General features: G+C 38.2%; 1 protein-coding gene across 2 annotated transcripts in view; it reads left to right on the top strand.

Annotated features, from left to right (window-relative positions):
- The window catches only part of GPR158 (G protein-coupled receptor 158), a 194,212-nt gene extending 176,633 nt beyond the window's left edge, over positions 1 to 17,579 (top strand). The window contains exons 8-12 of one of the 2 annotated variants that reach the window (XM_035316265.1): positions 5,227 to 5,365; positions 8,853 to 8,958; positions 10,961 to 11,107; positions 11,885 to 12,707; positions 12,834 to 17,579. In XM_035316265.1, the coding sequence (XP_035172156.1) occupies positions 5,227 to 5,365; positions 8,853 to 8,958; positions 10,961 to 11,107; positions 11,885 to 12,707; positions 12,834 to 13,333 (1,715 nt within the window). In that variant the 3' untranslated portion in view covers positions 13,334 to 17,579. Of the gene's footprint in view, positions 1 to 5,226; positions 5,366 to 8,852; positions 8,959 to 10,960; positions 11,108 to 11,884 lie in introns of both variants that reach the window. The other variant, XM_035316264.1, reaches the window with a different exon arrangement.
- The last annotated feature ends 904 nt before the right edge of the window (positions 17,580 to 18,483 follow it).

The raw sequence follows: 18,483 nt of genomic DNA, 5'->3' as shown, positions 1-18,483 counted from the left end.
TGCTGTAAATGAGTCTGGTCTCCCAAGAAATGATATGGTTAACTGAAGATTATACATGCAAAAGAGGGCAAATAAAGACTGCATATGTGGTATTTTTATGTTAGTGCTATCCAAGTGTTAGAGAGGAGAAAGCTGTATAGGTAAGGATGGAGTACTTTCCTAAGGCCTCTAAGTTCAAAAATCAGGTTTCACATTTCTTGACTTTTCAGGTTTTCTTATGTGATTTTTGCTTTTCTGAATCTGTTTTTTCTTACCACCCATGATGCCATGCCATTGTTGTCTCTGCTCCTTTTGCCATCTGCAGATGTTTTTCCCTTGCCCATTCCGAAGGTCTAACTTTTCCAGATCCTAAAGGACAGGAACAGGACTTTGATCACTACTTTCAGTTCCCCATATCTCACTCCACTGTTCCATACAGTCAGCTGAAGTACAGACATCTGCAGAGCAGACAGTGAACAAGGACAGAGAATTCACTCATGCTGGGGCTGGGCGGGCAGGAGCGAGGCAGCCTGCATCGTATGCAAGAAGATGTTGCAGAGGCTGCCCAGAGAAGCTGTGGATGCCCTGTCCCTGGAGTTGTTCGAGGCCAGGCTGGATGGGGCCCTGGGCAACCTGGTCTGGTGGGAGGTGTCCCTGCCCATGGCAGCGGGCTTGGAAGCAGACAGTTTTTAAGGTTCCTTCCAACCCAAACCATTCCATACTTATGTGATTCTGTGACTGTCTCTGGACAGAGCTGTGCTTTGTACTGGCTTTAAATATGAAAGAATAATTGACAGCACAGACAACTGAACATTTACCAAAACCCAGTAAATATATTATCCCAGATCTTCAGGAAGACTAGGTCAATAAAACCAGCCCTGAGTGTGTCCTTCTTTACAGAGCAGAAACCTATCACATACTGTGAACATATCATTGTCCCTCGTTATCAAAAGGTGTGGAGTATGAACAGTGGCCCAAACAAATCCCAGGTGAGCAGACATAGTGGGCTGTTAGCAGTAATAGGCAAGCTGCATCCAACGTGAGTCTGGTCTGGCGTACTGGGTAATGGAGCTAAGTGCTCCAAAATGCTCCCTTTTCTAAAAACATGATGGACATTGCAAACAAAAGGAATGATTTAAAAAAAAAATAAAAATAAAAAAAAACACCAAAGAATATAAATAAGTAGGTTGGTTAGATAGTGCAAAGACCAGATAAAATATTCTAAGGATAAGAAATAGATAACTAGCAAGAGATATATTTAAAGATTAATTAATCCCTGCACATGGCATATTGAGGCCATGTAATGTTTTCATCTCACCTTCCATTCATATGTGCATCTACTTGTGTCTTTAAAGCAATTATTCCTTTTCTTAGTCTCTTATCTCTCACAGATTTGTGAGTGAAATCTGAATGCCTGGTTTGGACAGTTCCAAAATAGCTACTCTGAGTATCTTAAAAACTTGATTTTTTTTTTTTTTTTACTTCACATTTCCTGTCCAGATAGCTGTTGACAGCTGTCTCTCCTAGGAATTTCCATCATTTTTCGAAGTAAGAAAAGAAGATATTTCTTGTTCTTGTGCTTAATAAGTAAAAACTGAATATTTTTTAGGCTTTTTGATAAATCATATTTAAAGGAACAAGATTATGTATTTGAGCTTTGAGTTTGGTCTTGGTGGGCTTGCATTATGCTAATGTAGTCCTTTAGTTGTCAAGAAGTCACTCTTCTAACACCAGGCTTGTGGTGAAGAATTGTTCAGCAAGCCAGATTTTAATCATAAAAGATACTTGGTGCAGGAGAGTCACTAGGGTGCCACAAACAAAACTAGTAGGACTTCAGAAGTAAGTGGTGCTCAAGAATCTTGCTCTTACTTATTTAACTATCTGTCTGTCTATCCTGTCTATCAAAGTTAGTTACATCTGTGTTTCTCATAAGTATAGTAAATATATAAATATATCAACTTACTTGTTGTTGAAAAACCAGAAAGACCAACTGGAAAATAATAGAGCAAAATTTTATAGCATCTTCAGATTCTCATTGCAATATGCACTAGTAGTCTGTAGCTAATTATATGAATTCAATTTTCTGCCTCAAGCACAACTTCTGCACAATACATTTAAGCTGTGTAATTAGTGATTTTGATAATTAATTGTTTTTCAAGCAAGATTTTTTTTTTTGTTACTGCTAATGAAATTATTGTATCATTGGGCTTAGCAACTATAGGAACTCTGTTATTTTACCTTGTGTTTCAAAAGCTATTTCCTATCTGTGTTACCAGATGTCACACTAATTATTATCTGCAGACAGGAATGCCAGTTATGCTCTAAATGTAAAGCATTATGCATTAAACTGTGTAAAGCATTATGCATTAAAACATTATGCATTAAACAGTGCAAGCTACTGTTATGCTCCGGTATGTTAATGCTTTGAAATCCCCTCTTGGCGTGGGAACTTCTTGTGACCATGATTGTGAAAGTGAAAACAGGGAAATTTCCAATAAGATCTGGGAATCATTCACTCATACTTACTGCAGTTCACTGTAATTCATCTTGCTATCTGGGTCTGACTTTTTTTTTTTTTCAGTCTGGATACAAAAAAAATAAATCTTGTACATCTTTAAGGCTACAGCAGTGTTTTGTTTTGGTTTTAATGGTAAAAATAAGCAAAATTTGTCTCACACTGTTTATTTGAAGTAGGAGTACTTGTAGCACATGTATTTTTGTTCCATTAAAAGCTCAACGTTTTCAAACTCTCAACCTCTATTAGCAATGGTAACTAATCATTTCTAACAACAAGAGACTTGGGGCTCTTCTCACTTCAGTTGTAGAAAGAGAAATGAACTGTTGGTGTTTTGGGGTAGTATGCCTCTTATTTCATAATTAACTCCTATATTATCTATGCAATTCTACTGATAATTTATTTATTCCTTTATGTATTCATACTGTGAAGCACTTTGGATGAAAGGCAAAATGAGAGGTAATATGCTACGTGGCATGTTCTGTGGAATGCCTGCTGAAATACGGGACCCGTAGAACATAGGACAGTACAATACGGGGATTTGGCTTTAGCAACCTAATCCTGTGAATGCATTCTTTCCTTTTCAATTTCTTCTGAAATCAATACAGAGCAATTAGAGCAAGAAATGTCATTATTTTGAAGAGCAATACCTCTCAGTGCCACAGTTCTGCATATGCGAGACAAGTGTACCTAGAGAAAACAAAACTGCTAACATTTGTAAGGGAGCCTTTAATCTTGTTTTGTTGAAGAAAAATCTGTATTTCACTTGCTCAGAGAAGACCTCAGGAGCAAGATGGCTTGGTAGGTGATTCCTGCATAGGTGTTTTTAAGGAGCTAGTGTAATAGACTTCACTGGTAGCATACCTAAATGTGTATAAGTTATTAGAAGGTTTGAAATGCTGTAACACTATGAAAATATATGTGCTTTGCAGCAGTTACAGACTGTTATAAGTAGAAGAAACCAGAGGACCTGATCTCATAAGATATACAGTGCAGATGTTTTACTTCAATCTTTTGATAATGGGGGGTTCACAGATATTTGTGCACTTAATCCAAACCAGACCAATACCGATTTGCTGATCACTACCATAGGGTGATATCACTGCTCTCCTGTTCTGGTTACAGTATAATAAAACGTATTTGCATAAAGAAGTGTGAAGAAGAAATTGTTTTCTATTATACTACAGTGGACTGTATTTTTACTGTAAAGGTAATTTGTGTCTATCTTTACATACAGTCAGTGGCACTTTAAGATTTAGTGACAAAGTATGCAATTTCAAAAACCAACAAAAAGATGAATAAGGAACTTTTCTTTAGTGCAGGCAGCTGATTGAATTCATTTCAGAGCTGAGGCGCTATGGCAGGTTTCAGCTCACCTACCAGGACATCTAAAATCTAGATACTTAGGGTAATCATCAGAGTGCTTTCAATGTTAAGGAGAGACTTGGCACCTCCTGCCATGTTAGGATGTGATGGTTTGCATTGCAGAGCTGGCTACCTGTTCATAGGCAGCAGGAGGATCACTGGCCCAGCTGGACACCTGACTTTTCGGTAGCTGAGTATAGGTGAGTTCAATCCCATCCTTCCCATTTTACTTTTTCCTCTCGAGTGTATGTATGAACATGCTCTCACAAGAACTGAACATAGGTGAGGGCCACTAACAAAATACAGTGGTCAGTGGATTAGCTGCAAAAGTTCACCAAGCCCAAAGCAGCGTATGAGTAACAACAGCATCACACTCATCTTCTGAAGCTGGCCTGGAGCAGTGCCAGTATTGCAGGGGTCTGATAGCACCTTGCTGGGCAGATGTAACCACTTCCAGCCATCATCATCCCACAGTGCAAGGCAAGAGGTAAAGGTGTGAGCTGTATTCATAGCTATGTGGCAGAGCTGTTTTTATTTTTTGCAAGAGGAGGTTTTTCAAGATGGATATGAAATCATTTCATTTGTATTGAAAGCAAAATGAATGATGTCACAGCAGACTGTCTACTGGAAACTGAAGCCAGAGGACTAGTGGGTGCAGATGAATGAGCTCTAACAGGATAGTTTAAACTGATCCTGACCCTTTACTCCTCCGTTCTCCCTTTACTCATTTTTCTCCTAACAGAGAGAAACACGTCATTTCATATAATTACATTAAGCCTTCAGAAATGACTCATAATATTATGGGCACCAGCCGGATTAACTGTCATGAACAGTGGAAAATTTTTAATCCAAAATATATTGTTTCATCTGAGTTATAAACCTTTGAAATGAAACAGTTGACTTAGAAATTTGTAGTTTAGTAGTAGCACCAGTAGCTGCCTCTATAGCTAGAACCAAAGCTACAGGTAAATATATTTTGTTATTTTAAATAATGTCAAGTTTCTATAGTACCAATTTTTAAAATGAGCAAGAAATTCTTAGACATTTTCTCAAGTGAGTAATTATTAGACATTGTCTTAATGGTTGTATATTGAAAAACCAAAACACCATGAATGCAAAAAGTTCCTGATCTGGAAAAAAAAAAAAAAAAAAAAAAAAAGAGGTGTTTAAAATTAAAACCAGATGCATGATGCATAGTAACCATATCTGAAAGTGTTTGAATGCCTCTGCGTGTGCACATATAAATTTACAAGTGTATACTGTCTTTATCTACTCATATATATAGAAGATACTATAGTGCTTCAAATTTCCTTCCTTTTTCATCTGTAAAACTAATTGCAAATTATTTCTTTTTGTTCTTCTCACAGCTGAATTTTTATTCCTCTTGTGGGGTGTTTACCTCTGCTATGCAGTGCGGACAGTCCCATCAGCATTTCATGAGCCACGTTATATGGCTGTTGCAGTTCACAATGAGCTCATTATCTCTGCTATATTCCATACAATTAGGCAAGTGATCTGTAGATCTAGTAATTAACTATTTATCTTTCAGGTTTCATATGGTGCAACTTAAAATGGGTAAATGGGATAGGATGAATAATGGAAGGTCTCATAAATATTTAATTCTGCAAATTAACTAACTACTAAACTTAAAACTGTTCCCACAGGATTCAAGAAAATGTACAGTCAACTTGTAAATCATATATTTAGTTTTTTTTTCAGTGTTGCTAGCTAATATGATCTTGTATGGAAGTATATGTGATAAATTAGATTTATGTATATATCAGTATATGTGAAAAATTAAAGGTAGCAGAAATACTGTCTGTCTTGAATCGTTTACACTCTGCTCATTTGTTTGTATCCCTAGAAAAGCAGCAGGTAAGGATGTTGGTTTATATGAACTTTTCCTGGCGTGTAACAGATTGGCAAAGAGCAGCTGTATGTTGAGATAATTGCACTGGTTTGTGCATGCAGCACAGTGGTTTATATGCTGACGTAAAAAGTCATTATGCTGTAGCAATAATATAAGGCATGTGTTTCTTATAAAACTTTTAATGAGCTCTATGTTTCATACTTGTAAATCATTAGAATAGTAACAGATAAATAATGGTCTTTGCCAGAGCTACATGATAATTACCATGTATGCTTTGCTATAGAGTACTTTGCAATAAGAAATTTGTCCTGGAAAATTGAGAATAGCATGAATTTCATCTCACGCTCTAAGAGATTCTTATGACTTCCTTATGGCATTTCTACACCTTCCTTTGCCCCCTGACAGATCCTATCCCTTATCTACTCGGATATTTTTTTAACATGACTCTGCTGGCAGTCTTCAAATACTCTTCTCAGTTTCTTGGTCTCTCTTGGAGCTCACGTTTCTCTCTGCTTTCTTGATGTTTTCTTCCATGTTTCTGCAACTTCTTCTTTCCTTAACCTTCTCTCAACCCCCTATCTTGACATCCACATACAGTCAAAATCTTTACTGTCTAACACAAACATCTAAAAAAACTTATTTTTAAAATTTGTATTTGGTTGAAGTATCTTTCCATTTCTGATAGAGATGGAAAATTTGGTTGCAGTACTTTTGAATTGGCTGTAACCAACATGGTAGCCCTTCAGTCAAATTTTTCCCCCATTAATTAATGTTCCTAAACCATACTTTGGTCTATAGAAGATACATTTCAGTAGGAGAGGTGGGCTGCAAGTTTCTTTTAGCAATAGGACAGGACGAAAGAAATCTTGGATTGAAGGGAGGGAGAAAGGGGAAAATGTAACATTTTCCTTCCTTCCAACCATGAGGATTTTACTTGAAAAGCATTAGGAATCTGAGAAAAAGGGGGGGGTTGATCTCTCTTTTATAGACTTGGTCCTATTGCATTTCTGATCAGGCCAGTGATTTGTTTGTTTTCAGTAATAGATTTCCAGACTTTATTCATTTTTCCAAGATGTTCCTATAGTATCTGAAGTTAACCAAAATACATGGAAATACATCATCCCTCCTGAGATTATGTCCATATCTTTATACACAAGTCCTAACCTAGTCTCAAGTTCACTTTTCCTTACATGAGTTTGTTGTTTTTTTCTTCTTCTGTCTTCCCTGCCAAGCTCTGCATGTAACTGAAAGAGCTGAAATGTAAGACTTATATTTATATGACATATCTGAGTTGTCATGAAGTTGAAAGCTCCACAGTCTTGAAGGACACCTACTATTATGTGGCAGTAATCCAGTCTGAAAACCCCTGAAGCTCGTAGAAGACTGATAAGAGCACTAAATAAAACCTGAAACCGTTTATGTTTGTTCTTCTTTAAAAGTGTGATTCCCATTTCAGAAGCAGAGGATTCTTGATTGTCTTCAGATCAGCATATTATTAAATTCCTGCCTTGCTCTTTCTTGAGAAAATTGAGAAAGAACATTTCTCAAAATTATTATTTCAAATACTTATTTCTCAAAAGTATTATTGAGAAGAACAAAATTATGGGAAAATCTCACTTGAATAGAAACTCTGTCTCCACAGTGATCAGATAAAGGGCTCAGTTAGTAACTTGCATACATGTCACTACTCCCTCTTATTGTCCCTTCTTTCTCATCTTCCGTGCTTGTTCTTCCCCCATCCACGTTTGTCCCTCTCTGTCCTTGTGTTTTCTCAAGTCAACAACACACCCCTCATTTCTTTGTCATTTCTATTAGTTCCAGTTTTGCTACATGGGTGCTCCATCTGGTATTTCTGGCTTCATTACCTAGGTAATCACAGCCTTACATTTGTACCACTGACCTTGCAAGTCCTGCTCCCCCCAAAACTCCCAATGCTCCCTTCAATTGCCTCTGCAGTTGGCTGTCTTTCCCCTTTAACTGCCTGTGCAATCGTGCCATTCCTCACAGCACAATCTGTAAGTTTTGTTAGCTTTTTGCTCCATCATTTGTTATATCCAGCAGTCTCTCATGTCATCTCCAATAGCTCTCAAGATATGTTCAGATAGCTAAGCCCCAGGCCCAAGCCTTGTTGTCTGCCTGCACACCTTAACAGGAACAGGTCTGTCAGAAAGAAGAATTTATAACATTTTATTGTGCTCATGAAGCACTGCATTTACAAAGTAATAAGCATGAAATGATAAATACATTATTATGGCATATAAGGCAGTGTTTCATGCCAGACTATTTCTGTTAACAAAAGCTTCTGCAAAATATGCTTCTGTGGACTTGGATAAGTTGCAAATCTCATTTCAATCTGAATGATTTATGTAGACCTGCAAATTACAAGCCAGTGGTGCATCCATTCATCCATTGCATTGCTTACCGTTTATATCTTTGGGAGCTCAGTAAAGCAGAGAAGCCAAACATGCTTCAGCTAGCTTTAACTGCAGTGCTTGTCCTGCCACTCTTTTAGAAAGCTCAGCAAGGAATTGCTTCATGTGGGAGGTTCAGCTACTCCTAGGGTTTGTGGAGCTCTTAGACCACAAGCGGTCCCACAATCAAGACCATTTCTCTTCTCCCCACTAAAATGCATTTCATTTTGTTATTTCCTTGATGACTTATCAGCCACACTCTGTAGCTGTGATCTCTGGACATCTTGTATTTACAAAGCACACTGCAAATTTTCATAGTACATGTGCTTACTTAACCTAAAATTATCAGTTCAGATCCTTAATGTAAACTGCCATAACTCAATTCAAGCCAAAGAATCTGTGACAATTTACACCTCCCAAAAAAACACCAGCTAAAGAGAGGGAAAACATGAGATTGAGTGATGTCCTCAAAGGTCTGTTGTTTCTTTTTATACTTTGTTCCATCTTGTGTTTTATCTTTTTTCTGATTCGTTTTGAAATCGTGGTATGTAGGTAAAGCATGTGCATGTAATGTTTGGTCTGTTTGAAGCAGTACAGGACAAAAATAGTTGTGTTTGGCATTTCAGTGAAAAGAATCCTAAAGAACATTGAAAATGTTAAATCCAATGCACTGGAGAAAAGGCAGTGAATTGCAACACAATTCTATTTTCAGATTCATTCTTGCTTCGAGACTTCAGTCTGACTGGATGCTGATGCTGTTCTTTGCACACACACACTTGACTGTGACTGTCACTGTTGGGCTACTTCTGATCCCTAAGGTATTTGCTTCTCTTGCCTATTTTCTTTTGCCAAGACCAAGGAACATAAATGTCTTGCAGAAGCAATTCTATATAAAATTAGCAAGCAATTGGTAGAAAAGTAAGATGTAAAATTTGGCTGTAATGCCTAAAAACATGTATATGTTTTTCTTAAAAAACTCTTACACATTTTGAAAAATTCCTTCTTTCAACTTTAAAAATTCCAGAGATTTAAAGGACTTAATTTAAATTAACCAAAAAAAAAAATGTGATTTGATTCGTATGAGAAGGAAAGGCTCTTGCCTGATAATGCTTACTTCATGTATTTTGGTGACTGTGCTGTTGCAAGTGTTATTGGAGATCAAAGCATTTGGCTAAGGGGATAAAAAGACTAGGGTGGAGTGTTAAATGAAAGTGGAATGAGGAGCTCAAACTAGCCATGAGATGGAGTGGTTGGGACTTCAACCATGCAGTTGTTACTGACTGGAAAAGGAGAGTCCTGTCCAAGTCAGAGCCTGGGACAATCAGATCCTGCATACCAAGGAGAGACTTGGCCCACAATGTGGAGCCAGGAGCAGAGCAGGGTGAGAAGATGATTGTGTGCCAGACATGAGAAGATGCAGGATGGCAGGATGCAGGGAAGAGAACAGAATGAGCTTTGAGCACTGCGGCTCAGCTCCCATCAGGCTCCAAGAATGAAATGACAGTATGTCAGCCTCACCAGGTGTAGGAAAAACCCAGGTAGCTCCACCTGTCCCTAGCACCAGTCTGAAGCATTTGAATGTAGCTTTCTTCTTATGCAATACTCCAGCACAACACGTGATTTTATAATTGCTTTTGGAAGGACCAATAGCATCAATCAAAAGGTCAAGAATCAAAGAGAACAGTGAAGGTGAAAGAGAACAATGGAAAGTCGCATATGAAGGAAGAATGCTAAGCAGTTCAAGTTAATGCAATTTTCAGTTTAATGAAGCTGCTATTCCTATCTTTTGCCTTTCTGTCAGAACAGGATATGCTGATAAACTCTCAAATAAATGTATATTAAACAGTCATAATCAAGGGACTCACTGATGCCTTAATACTGAATATCCTTGTTATTTTTTTAATTACTCAGCTGGTCTTTAGCAATAGTTTTATTTTTTATCCATATGCTTTATTACGTATCTTCAGAGATACCTTTCTAGACTAGCCTAGAAAATTTGTTAACCTTTTTGAAACTGACTCGTAACTAAGGATCGACATTTCCATTTTTAGCTTATTTTCTGTGTAACACTATACAGATTTGTCTTCCAGCACCCCGAAGAATTGAAGGAGTTAGGAGAAGATTCACAAGGTTTAGTTCCATTCATAAAGTCCTGAGGCCAGATGACTACATGGGCAATAGTAGCCACAGATGAATGAATCCATATTAAAAAAAAAAAAAAGAAAAAAAAAAGAAAAAGGTTGACACAATCTCTCTGTGCAATGCTTGATCTGAGCATTTGCTAAAACTTACAAGAGAAAGATCGTCTTGTTTTTTATTTTTTCCCTTCCCCCCCCCCCCCCCCCCCCCCTTTTTTTTTTTGGCCACCTTATCTCGTCTTTTCCAGGGTCAGGATCTAAAATGGGAGAACTGGTTTCTGCAGGATTATTCAACTGCACGGAATATAAAATACAGTCTTACGATTTTAGCAGCCTAATTGCTAATTCTCACTGAAAGACTGTTCCCATATATTTGTCATACTCACTTAATGTAAATGCATTGTAAAGAGGCTCAGATAAGCATCAAAACAAGTACAAAGTGTTTTTTTTTTCTAATACAAATCTCTAAACCTTTCAAGTTAACCCACCATGAATATGAGTTTCTTCCATACAATGCTGATATTCTATAGGACACTACTTACACCAGTAGAACTTATGGGTAGTATTTTGAGTTTAGAAAACCATGTGAAATCTGTTGTGATTGACTATGTCATGAAAACTGTTGATATAAGTTTTTACATGACACTGATGGCAATATCTTTGTTATGAATGCTTATTGCAGTTTTCACATTCAAGCAATAACCCAAGAGATGATATAGCTACAGAAGCTTACGAAGATGAGCTTGATATGGGTCGATCTGGATCCTATCTGAACAGCAGTATCAATTCAGCATGGAGTGAGCATAGTTTGGATCCTGAAGATATTCGGGTATATATAACTCATTTAAATATCATTTATTTTTGGTAACACCTTTTCCTGTCAGTAAACTCTGAATCACATCTGTTTGACCTTTTTTTTTTTTTTGCAGATACCAGATGAAACAGGTCAGCTTAGGTCTTTCAATGATTCTGGTATCAGGTCATGTAAAATATCATGGAAAGAATTCACTAGTGTGAAGAGAAGTCACATTACTAGTTGTAGTGAAAGACATGCTGGAGGCTGAGGAGGAAGAAACATCCACAGCAAGAGCTGTTTATCAATTTACATGGGCTCTTTGAATTACCTGGAAGCACAAACAGCATTTGGTGTCACTGTGATTAGTTTGTACATAATATATACATAACTATATAACATTAAATTTTAACAAACATATGAAATAGAAATAAAACTACATTATTCCTATGTTACATGGTAAAAGGACAATTCTGCCTGGAACTTTTCTTAATTACAATCCCAGAATACATAATATCTGTAGGGGTCAGCAGGAAAGCTTGCACAGAGTATTGTAGGAATGTAACTAATTGTACATGCTGTATGATGCACAGCTATGCAAGGTAACTGGTTTGTGCACCAGGGCTGAACTTAATTTTAAGGTAGAAAAACATGAGACTGAAGTTCATGGAGGAATGGCATATTCAAGAGTTAGTAAAGAGAGTGAAATAAGTTTGATGGAATTTTTAGAGCAATGGGTAATGCATTCATTGGGCTGCTTGTTTGACTGTGTTCACTCTAGGTACTATTTTTTCTATTTACTTTACTTTACAGGATGAGTTGAAGAAACTATATGCACAGCTTGAAATCTATAAAAGGAAAAAGATGATTGCTAATAACCCACATCTCCAGAAAAAAAGGTGCTCTAAGAAGGGCCTGGGGCGCTCGATAATGAGACGTATTACGGAAATCCCGGAGACAGTCACCAGGCAGTGTTCCAGGGACGAGAAGGACCTGCTGGAACACAGTGCTGTGAAGAACACTGCTACACTGAAAAAAAACCCGCAGGATTCCACCAGTTCTGTAAAGCCAAAAGAAGAGACTACCAAAAACAGAGTCTTTTCATTAAAAAAATCCCACAGCACTTACGATCATGTTAGGGATCAAACAGGAGAACCTAACAGCTTAACCACAGAAAGCACAGAAGTTATAGCTGCTGAGAATTCACTTCTGGATTCCTTGACTGATAACGATGTAACCAAAAAAGCTCCTGAAAAGGTTGAAGCAGTGTCCACTGAATCGGTCCCTTTAGTGTGCAAATCAGTAAGTGCTCACAACTTAAGTGCAGATAAGAAGCCTTTGCATCCAAGAACATCTGTGTTACAAAAATCCCTCAGTGTTATTGCTAGTGCCAAGGAAAAGACTCTGGGACTAACGGGTAAAACACAAAGTCTAGAAGAGAGCACTAAATCTCATAAATCTCAGCAGAAGGGTAAGGAGCCCAGCAAAAAGCACTCAGCCTCTGATAAAGGGGAGCATAAGGAGTCTCACCGGAAGAACTCTACCCACTCTGAGGAAGCAAAGAAAACCCATAAGTCTGGAATTATGAAACAGCAAAGGGTTGCTCAAACACCCACAAATCCAGACACAGGCCCAGGTAAGTCTCTGCACAAGGACACTTTTGACATAGGAGAAGTTTGTCCTTGGGAGATATATGACCAAACTCCTGGTCCTGTGCCTTCTGACTCTAAGGTTCAAAAACATGTGTCTATTGCTTCCTCGGAGCCAGAGAAAAATCACCCTTCCCAGCCAAAGGGGAAATCTCATCATAAGCAGAAGACACCTGAGGGGTATCAACAATCAAATCAACAGAGCTCAGAGAAGGTGGAGGCAGCCACTCGGGAGGCACAAGAGCAGCAGGTTTTTGAAAATGAGAAAAAACAGTCAAATTCCAAGTCTCAGGTCTCACCTGGGCAGAAGTGTGAGAACTTTAATAGATATGCACCGAATATTTGTGCTGGGGAGCATGATGAGCTACCCCCGAAAGCTGTGGAAAACATCAATAAATTGGTGGAACAGAAAAAAAATGCCTCTTCTGAGGGAAATGTGCTTTCATCTGACTCCCGTAAGCCAAGTAGTTACTTACAGCAACCTTCAGCATCTCGAGCTGAAGTCTGCCCTTGGGAGTATGATACACCAGATTTACCAAATGCAGAAAGAAGTGTAGCTTTATCGAACACCTCTGCTATAAGTGCAAATAAAACAGCAACACCTCGAAAATAAGAGGCTTTTGGACTGAGGAGAGTAGCAACATTGAGAAGAAAGACAACAGGAAAGACAGAGGGGACTTAGGCCAAAAGGATCTGAAAATTCCTAAGGAGCATCACTTTAATTAAAGGAATCAGCACAACAAATAAGTAGGAATTAAACAAAGCAAATTATTATTATTGTTATTATTTATTTGTTGAGTGCCAACAATGTGATTAGCGGTGCCCAGAATGTGTTCCCTACTCCAAGGATTGTACTGTGTCAATGAAAGTAACCTGCCTTTGTGAAATTACTTCTCCTTTAAAAGGAACAAAAAAAAAAAAAAGGTGGTAACAAACGCACACCACAGGTCTTAACAGAATTATTTCTGAATGCCAAAGCTGGCTTTAACTCGCCCTTGGGACTTTAGAGATCCAACAGAAGTAGGGCACAGAAAATGTCCTGATGGCAAAAAGGGGTATCAATGAGCAGCTGTTAAAATGACGACTTTTCACTTTGCATATTTTAATCTTGATAGCACTGCTAACTCAATGCATCCCAAAAATACATTTTATATAATGATTGCTCTCATTTTCTTATTACTGTGTGTTTAAGTACATTGTTGTGTCTCATATTTAAGCATTCCAGATTGTATAATTTTTGCAAATAACTTTGATATTATGTGACACAACAACACATTTATGCAATCTGCAGATATTTTCTTCCTATTGTAACTTAAAATACCTGCTATAGACTTTTTGTTAATATATAGAATTACAGTAATCTTCCACTGGCTGTGGAAGCTGTAACTCTCATTGGGAAATTCCTTTGGGCTTTGGGGATTTTTTTTCCTTTCCTGTGATTTATATAGTGAACTTTTTGTTTTATTCTCTGTTATTTAAATTTATAGTTTGATACTGTATTATTCAGGGGTTTTATACACAGCAAGTTATTTGTTATGCACTTCCCTGTTAATGCTCATAGACTTTGTCAATAGTGGAAATCCAGTCGTCTTAGCTGCATATTCTGGTAAGTCTTAGGACAACTTATCTGTTGTTTGTTAGAAATTGGAAAATATAATCTAAGAAACCAGAATACCAATTTTAAACATCCATAATGATGATCTTGTTCAGTATTTCATACTGAGGATATATTTCTAAATGAGACAAGCAAGAATGACAACAAATATACCCCAGAAATGATGACCTGCTTTTACTAAAACCAGACAACCCTGGGAAATATATTAGCTAGCTCATATGGAACAACAGTTTACTGTTTATCCCTGTTGGCAAACCTCCAGTAACCGGCCTTTGGAGATACACAAGTGAGGAGAGAGAATCTGAAATATTACTCTTCCCCTATATATGCAACTGTAAGAGATAGCAGGAATGAAAATGATGGCATCTCTCTCCCACTCTCCAAACGCTTAGGTTTTATTTATTTATTTTTAATTTATACATACATTTACACTAAAAGTATTTAGTATTTTACAGTGCTAATTTTCAGTAATAGCTACAGTCCTCATCCTGCATATGAGCTTAATTCAAAGGTGGCCCGTTTACAACTATGAGTCTTAGTGCAGAAACACTCATGGTATACCATCAGGGCCTAAGAGGTATCATAGAGAATCTGTGCAGCACTAACAATAAAAACTAGGTTCCACCCTCGCCCATCTGAATGTAGTACCAGTGAAGTGCTATTCACTAGAATTGGCTGTACGTACAGTACTCCAAAATACAGACAGCTCAGTCCTAAAGAACTCGTGCAATTTGAGAGAAGTGATGGGATTCAATGAAAGAACACGAAATGAGGATGATTGAATAGAATGTGTTGTTAAATATATATATAATATATATATAAAATAGATATTTATATATGTTTAATATATATATAACATGTCATATCTAATACACACTTGCACATATAGTATAAACTGATTTTTGTGGCATCATAGAAAAAGTGGCTTAAGATAAAATGCAACAATCAGAGGGACTTAGACAAGCTGGACATGAGCAGGAATTTTTTTTGTCCTTTGACATGGACAGGAGAATACTAGCCCATCTACACTGACAGATCAAGACAGACCTGATCTTCCTACTGCCTCTGTGAAGCCCAAAGCTGGGACATGCAGATGCCTAAGCCAGTTGGAAACAAGTCAGCTCAGGTCCCAGTGCTCTCTGAACACATTGGCCCTACTCATAAATTCTACCAAGAGTCAGAGCCTGTTAGCTCTAGGTGACAGTGGCCAAACTGCCCCAAGCAACCTGGTGAGCCTGTGCTCGATTCCACCATGGGGACATGCCGACTTAGGTCTTTGCTGGCCTGGGCTGGTCTGACTCCCCCACCTCACTTTTGGAGGGTGTAAGCATGGCCTTGGAGAGCTGGTCTCTACATTCAACACACATCTTCTGGCCAGGACCCTTACTTTGGCCACCTGTGCACCCACTTTGCCCACACAGCGCCAGTGGTGACCCATGTGCAGCCCAAACCCAGCTCACTACTGATTTTGGAAAAGAGCTGAAGTTAGAGCCCATGTGCCCAAATTCCCCCTCCCCAATCCCAGACACTCACAAAATTTGGAAGTAACTTTTCCATCAGCTTCAGTGGGATTTGATCAGCTCTTCAGTGGGGAAGTAACCCTAAACTTCCCTGTGCAGGAAGAAGTCCATCCTGGGAACACAGCTCTCTGGAATTCCTGCGGGGGCACACTGACCCTTTCCAGAGAGATACACCATTAAAACCTGATGAATATGGTGATCATCTTGTTCCTCTCCTACCCCTGGAAGAAGGTCCTGCAGCACATCCAGGAGGTGGTTGGTATGAACGGGGGAGAAGGGCAGCTTACAGCAGGTTGCCCTTACAAAGGCGCTGAGGTTCGAAGTGGGCATCTGTAGGGGAGTCATGGAAAGAGATTTTTGTACATCCTCACTGCCTCTTAGAGACGGATGTTCACAAGGAGCAGGCACCAGCCCCAGTGCCCTAACTTGTCCTGGTCTCCTTTCTTTACCTCAAGGACACACTGCTGCTTGGTGGATGGTGCAGCATCCACCAGGGGTGAGGGCATCCACATCAGCCACACAGCACCACTGTCCCTTGCTGCACTGGCAGGATCCAGCCCTTCATGCGTGACTCTATCTGTGCCGCTCTTCTCTATCTACAATTCATTGCTCTTTTTTTTTTTTTTTTTTTTTTTTTCTTACTTTTTAAAAGATATCCTCATTAGAAACACAGAAACAAAGCCCATTCCTTAGCTGGTGTACATCAGCCCAGCTGCACTGGCAGCAGAAGAATGAAGGCTGGTTTACCAGGGAAAGCACTGGCTTGTGTACTCTTGTTTGGTTTTGTTTTCTTTCATCCTGACCCTTTCCCTCACTTCTTAAAAAATGTCTGTTATAGTTCTTTAGGCTTGTTGTAGTCATATATCCTAAGACTGAAACAATTGGAGATCTTTCCTTCAGAAAGCAACAAAGCTTTCCCCAGTTTGTTTAGCAATGGATATTTGGGCTACAGATTCAATTGGTACTTTAGATTATTTTGCACTTAAGAAAGAGGGGCCAAACTTCACTCAACTATTATATTTCACTATGATGCTGCTAGAAACATTGCTTAATGAAGACATACTAAGTTAGACATAACTAATGTTCTGTATTTCATAGATTTTTCTCCACCAGCATATATTGGCTAGATTGCTTAGTTGTCTTTTTCTGGAGTTTCATTGTCATTATTCAGCCAAGAGAAGTGCAACTCTAGAATTAAGATGTTTTCTAGCAGATCTGTTAAGAGAAAAGATAATAAACACTAAGGTCACAAACATTTGCTAGGTTGTCCTTTTAAATGCATGTGCAAGCTGCATTTCTCCTTTATTTCTAAGCCATGGTTTATAAATAATTAGATTTATACCAATCTTATTAGACTTGTATAATTTATGCAAGATTATACGCTTTAAAATATAAATCAGTACACACCTATCATCAGCTTTGGTGGCATCATAGACCTGAAACTGGACAATACTTTTATATTTGCTCTCCTTAGGCTTTTGCATGCATATGACAACAGGCAGGCCTGAGAAAACACTGCCTTTTGACTTTTAACATTTTAGCTACTCCAAGTTGTAGAGTATATAAAGCTGTAAGTCTCTTCACTTTATAACGTGGTTCTTATAACAATGTTATCTGGCAACCAACAGCATCCACCATGAACTACTTGATAGATTTATGTTGTAATGTGTTGCAGCATGTAAATAATGTAACTTCTCTGCAATAAAGCACATTTATATGAAATCCGTCTACAGCCTTTTGTGTTGTGATTTTTCTGATCCAAATAAAGTCATTACCGATCCAAATAAAACAAACTAAGCATCAAACCTGTAAAGTAATAAAAAATGAGTTCTACAGGTATATGATCTGATCACAACGTCAGAATTTTCAGGATTTTCCTTATGTTTTCTTGACATCAGCCATTGGACTAGCTGCACACTGTGTTCAGGATTTCAGGTTAAGGAAATAGCATGACCAACACCTCTCTTTTCTCAGTCACTTCAATTTAGAGACCAAAATTTTAGGATTTGCACTACATTCTTCTGAAAGTAAGGACAACTGAAACGTTAGAAAAGATTAGGAAATAAATAGATGGCTGCCTATGCTATCATTGTAGAAGCCTATTAGTCACCTGTACAGTATGTGTGCATGTCTGGATTCCTCATGTAATGTAGAAAACATGTAGAAAAGGTAACAAAAATGATCAGAGACAGAGAATGGCTGCTGCAGAGACAGAGAATGGCTGCTGTGTAAGGAGCGACTAGATCAACTGCAGCTTGTTTAACTCGAAAGTGAGATGACAGAGCATGATGATGCTTACATAAAATAACAAATGGTCTAAAGGTGATTAGAAAACTGCTATTTGCTGGTTTACATCCTGCATGAATTACAGAACACCCAGGGTGGCCATCATGCAGCATTTTAAAACAAATGAAGTTTTCTTCCACATATGCCATAATTAAATTGTGGAGCTCATTTTCACAGATTGCTGTGGATACCAGGAGTTCAAAAAGCATTAGGCAGGTCATAGTAGAGAGATTTATCAAGATGTCTGAAAACGGTGGATGAAAACTCTTAATTTGCAGTTTGCTTAAAGAATTGTCTTTACATAATCACCCTGGTTTCTTTCCATAATCAGCTACTACTAGA

Source organism: Oxyura jamaicensis, chromosome 2, assembly GCF_011077185.1.
Source record: "Oxyura jamaicensis isolate SHBP4307 breed ruddy duck chromosome 2, BPBGC_Ojam_1.0, whole genome shotgun sequence".
Taxonomy (NCBI): Eukaryota; Metazoa; Chordata; class Aves; order Anseriformes; family Anatidae; genus Oxyura; species Oxyura jamaicensis.
This window is presented reverse-complemented; position numbering and strand designations above follow the sequence as displayed.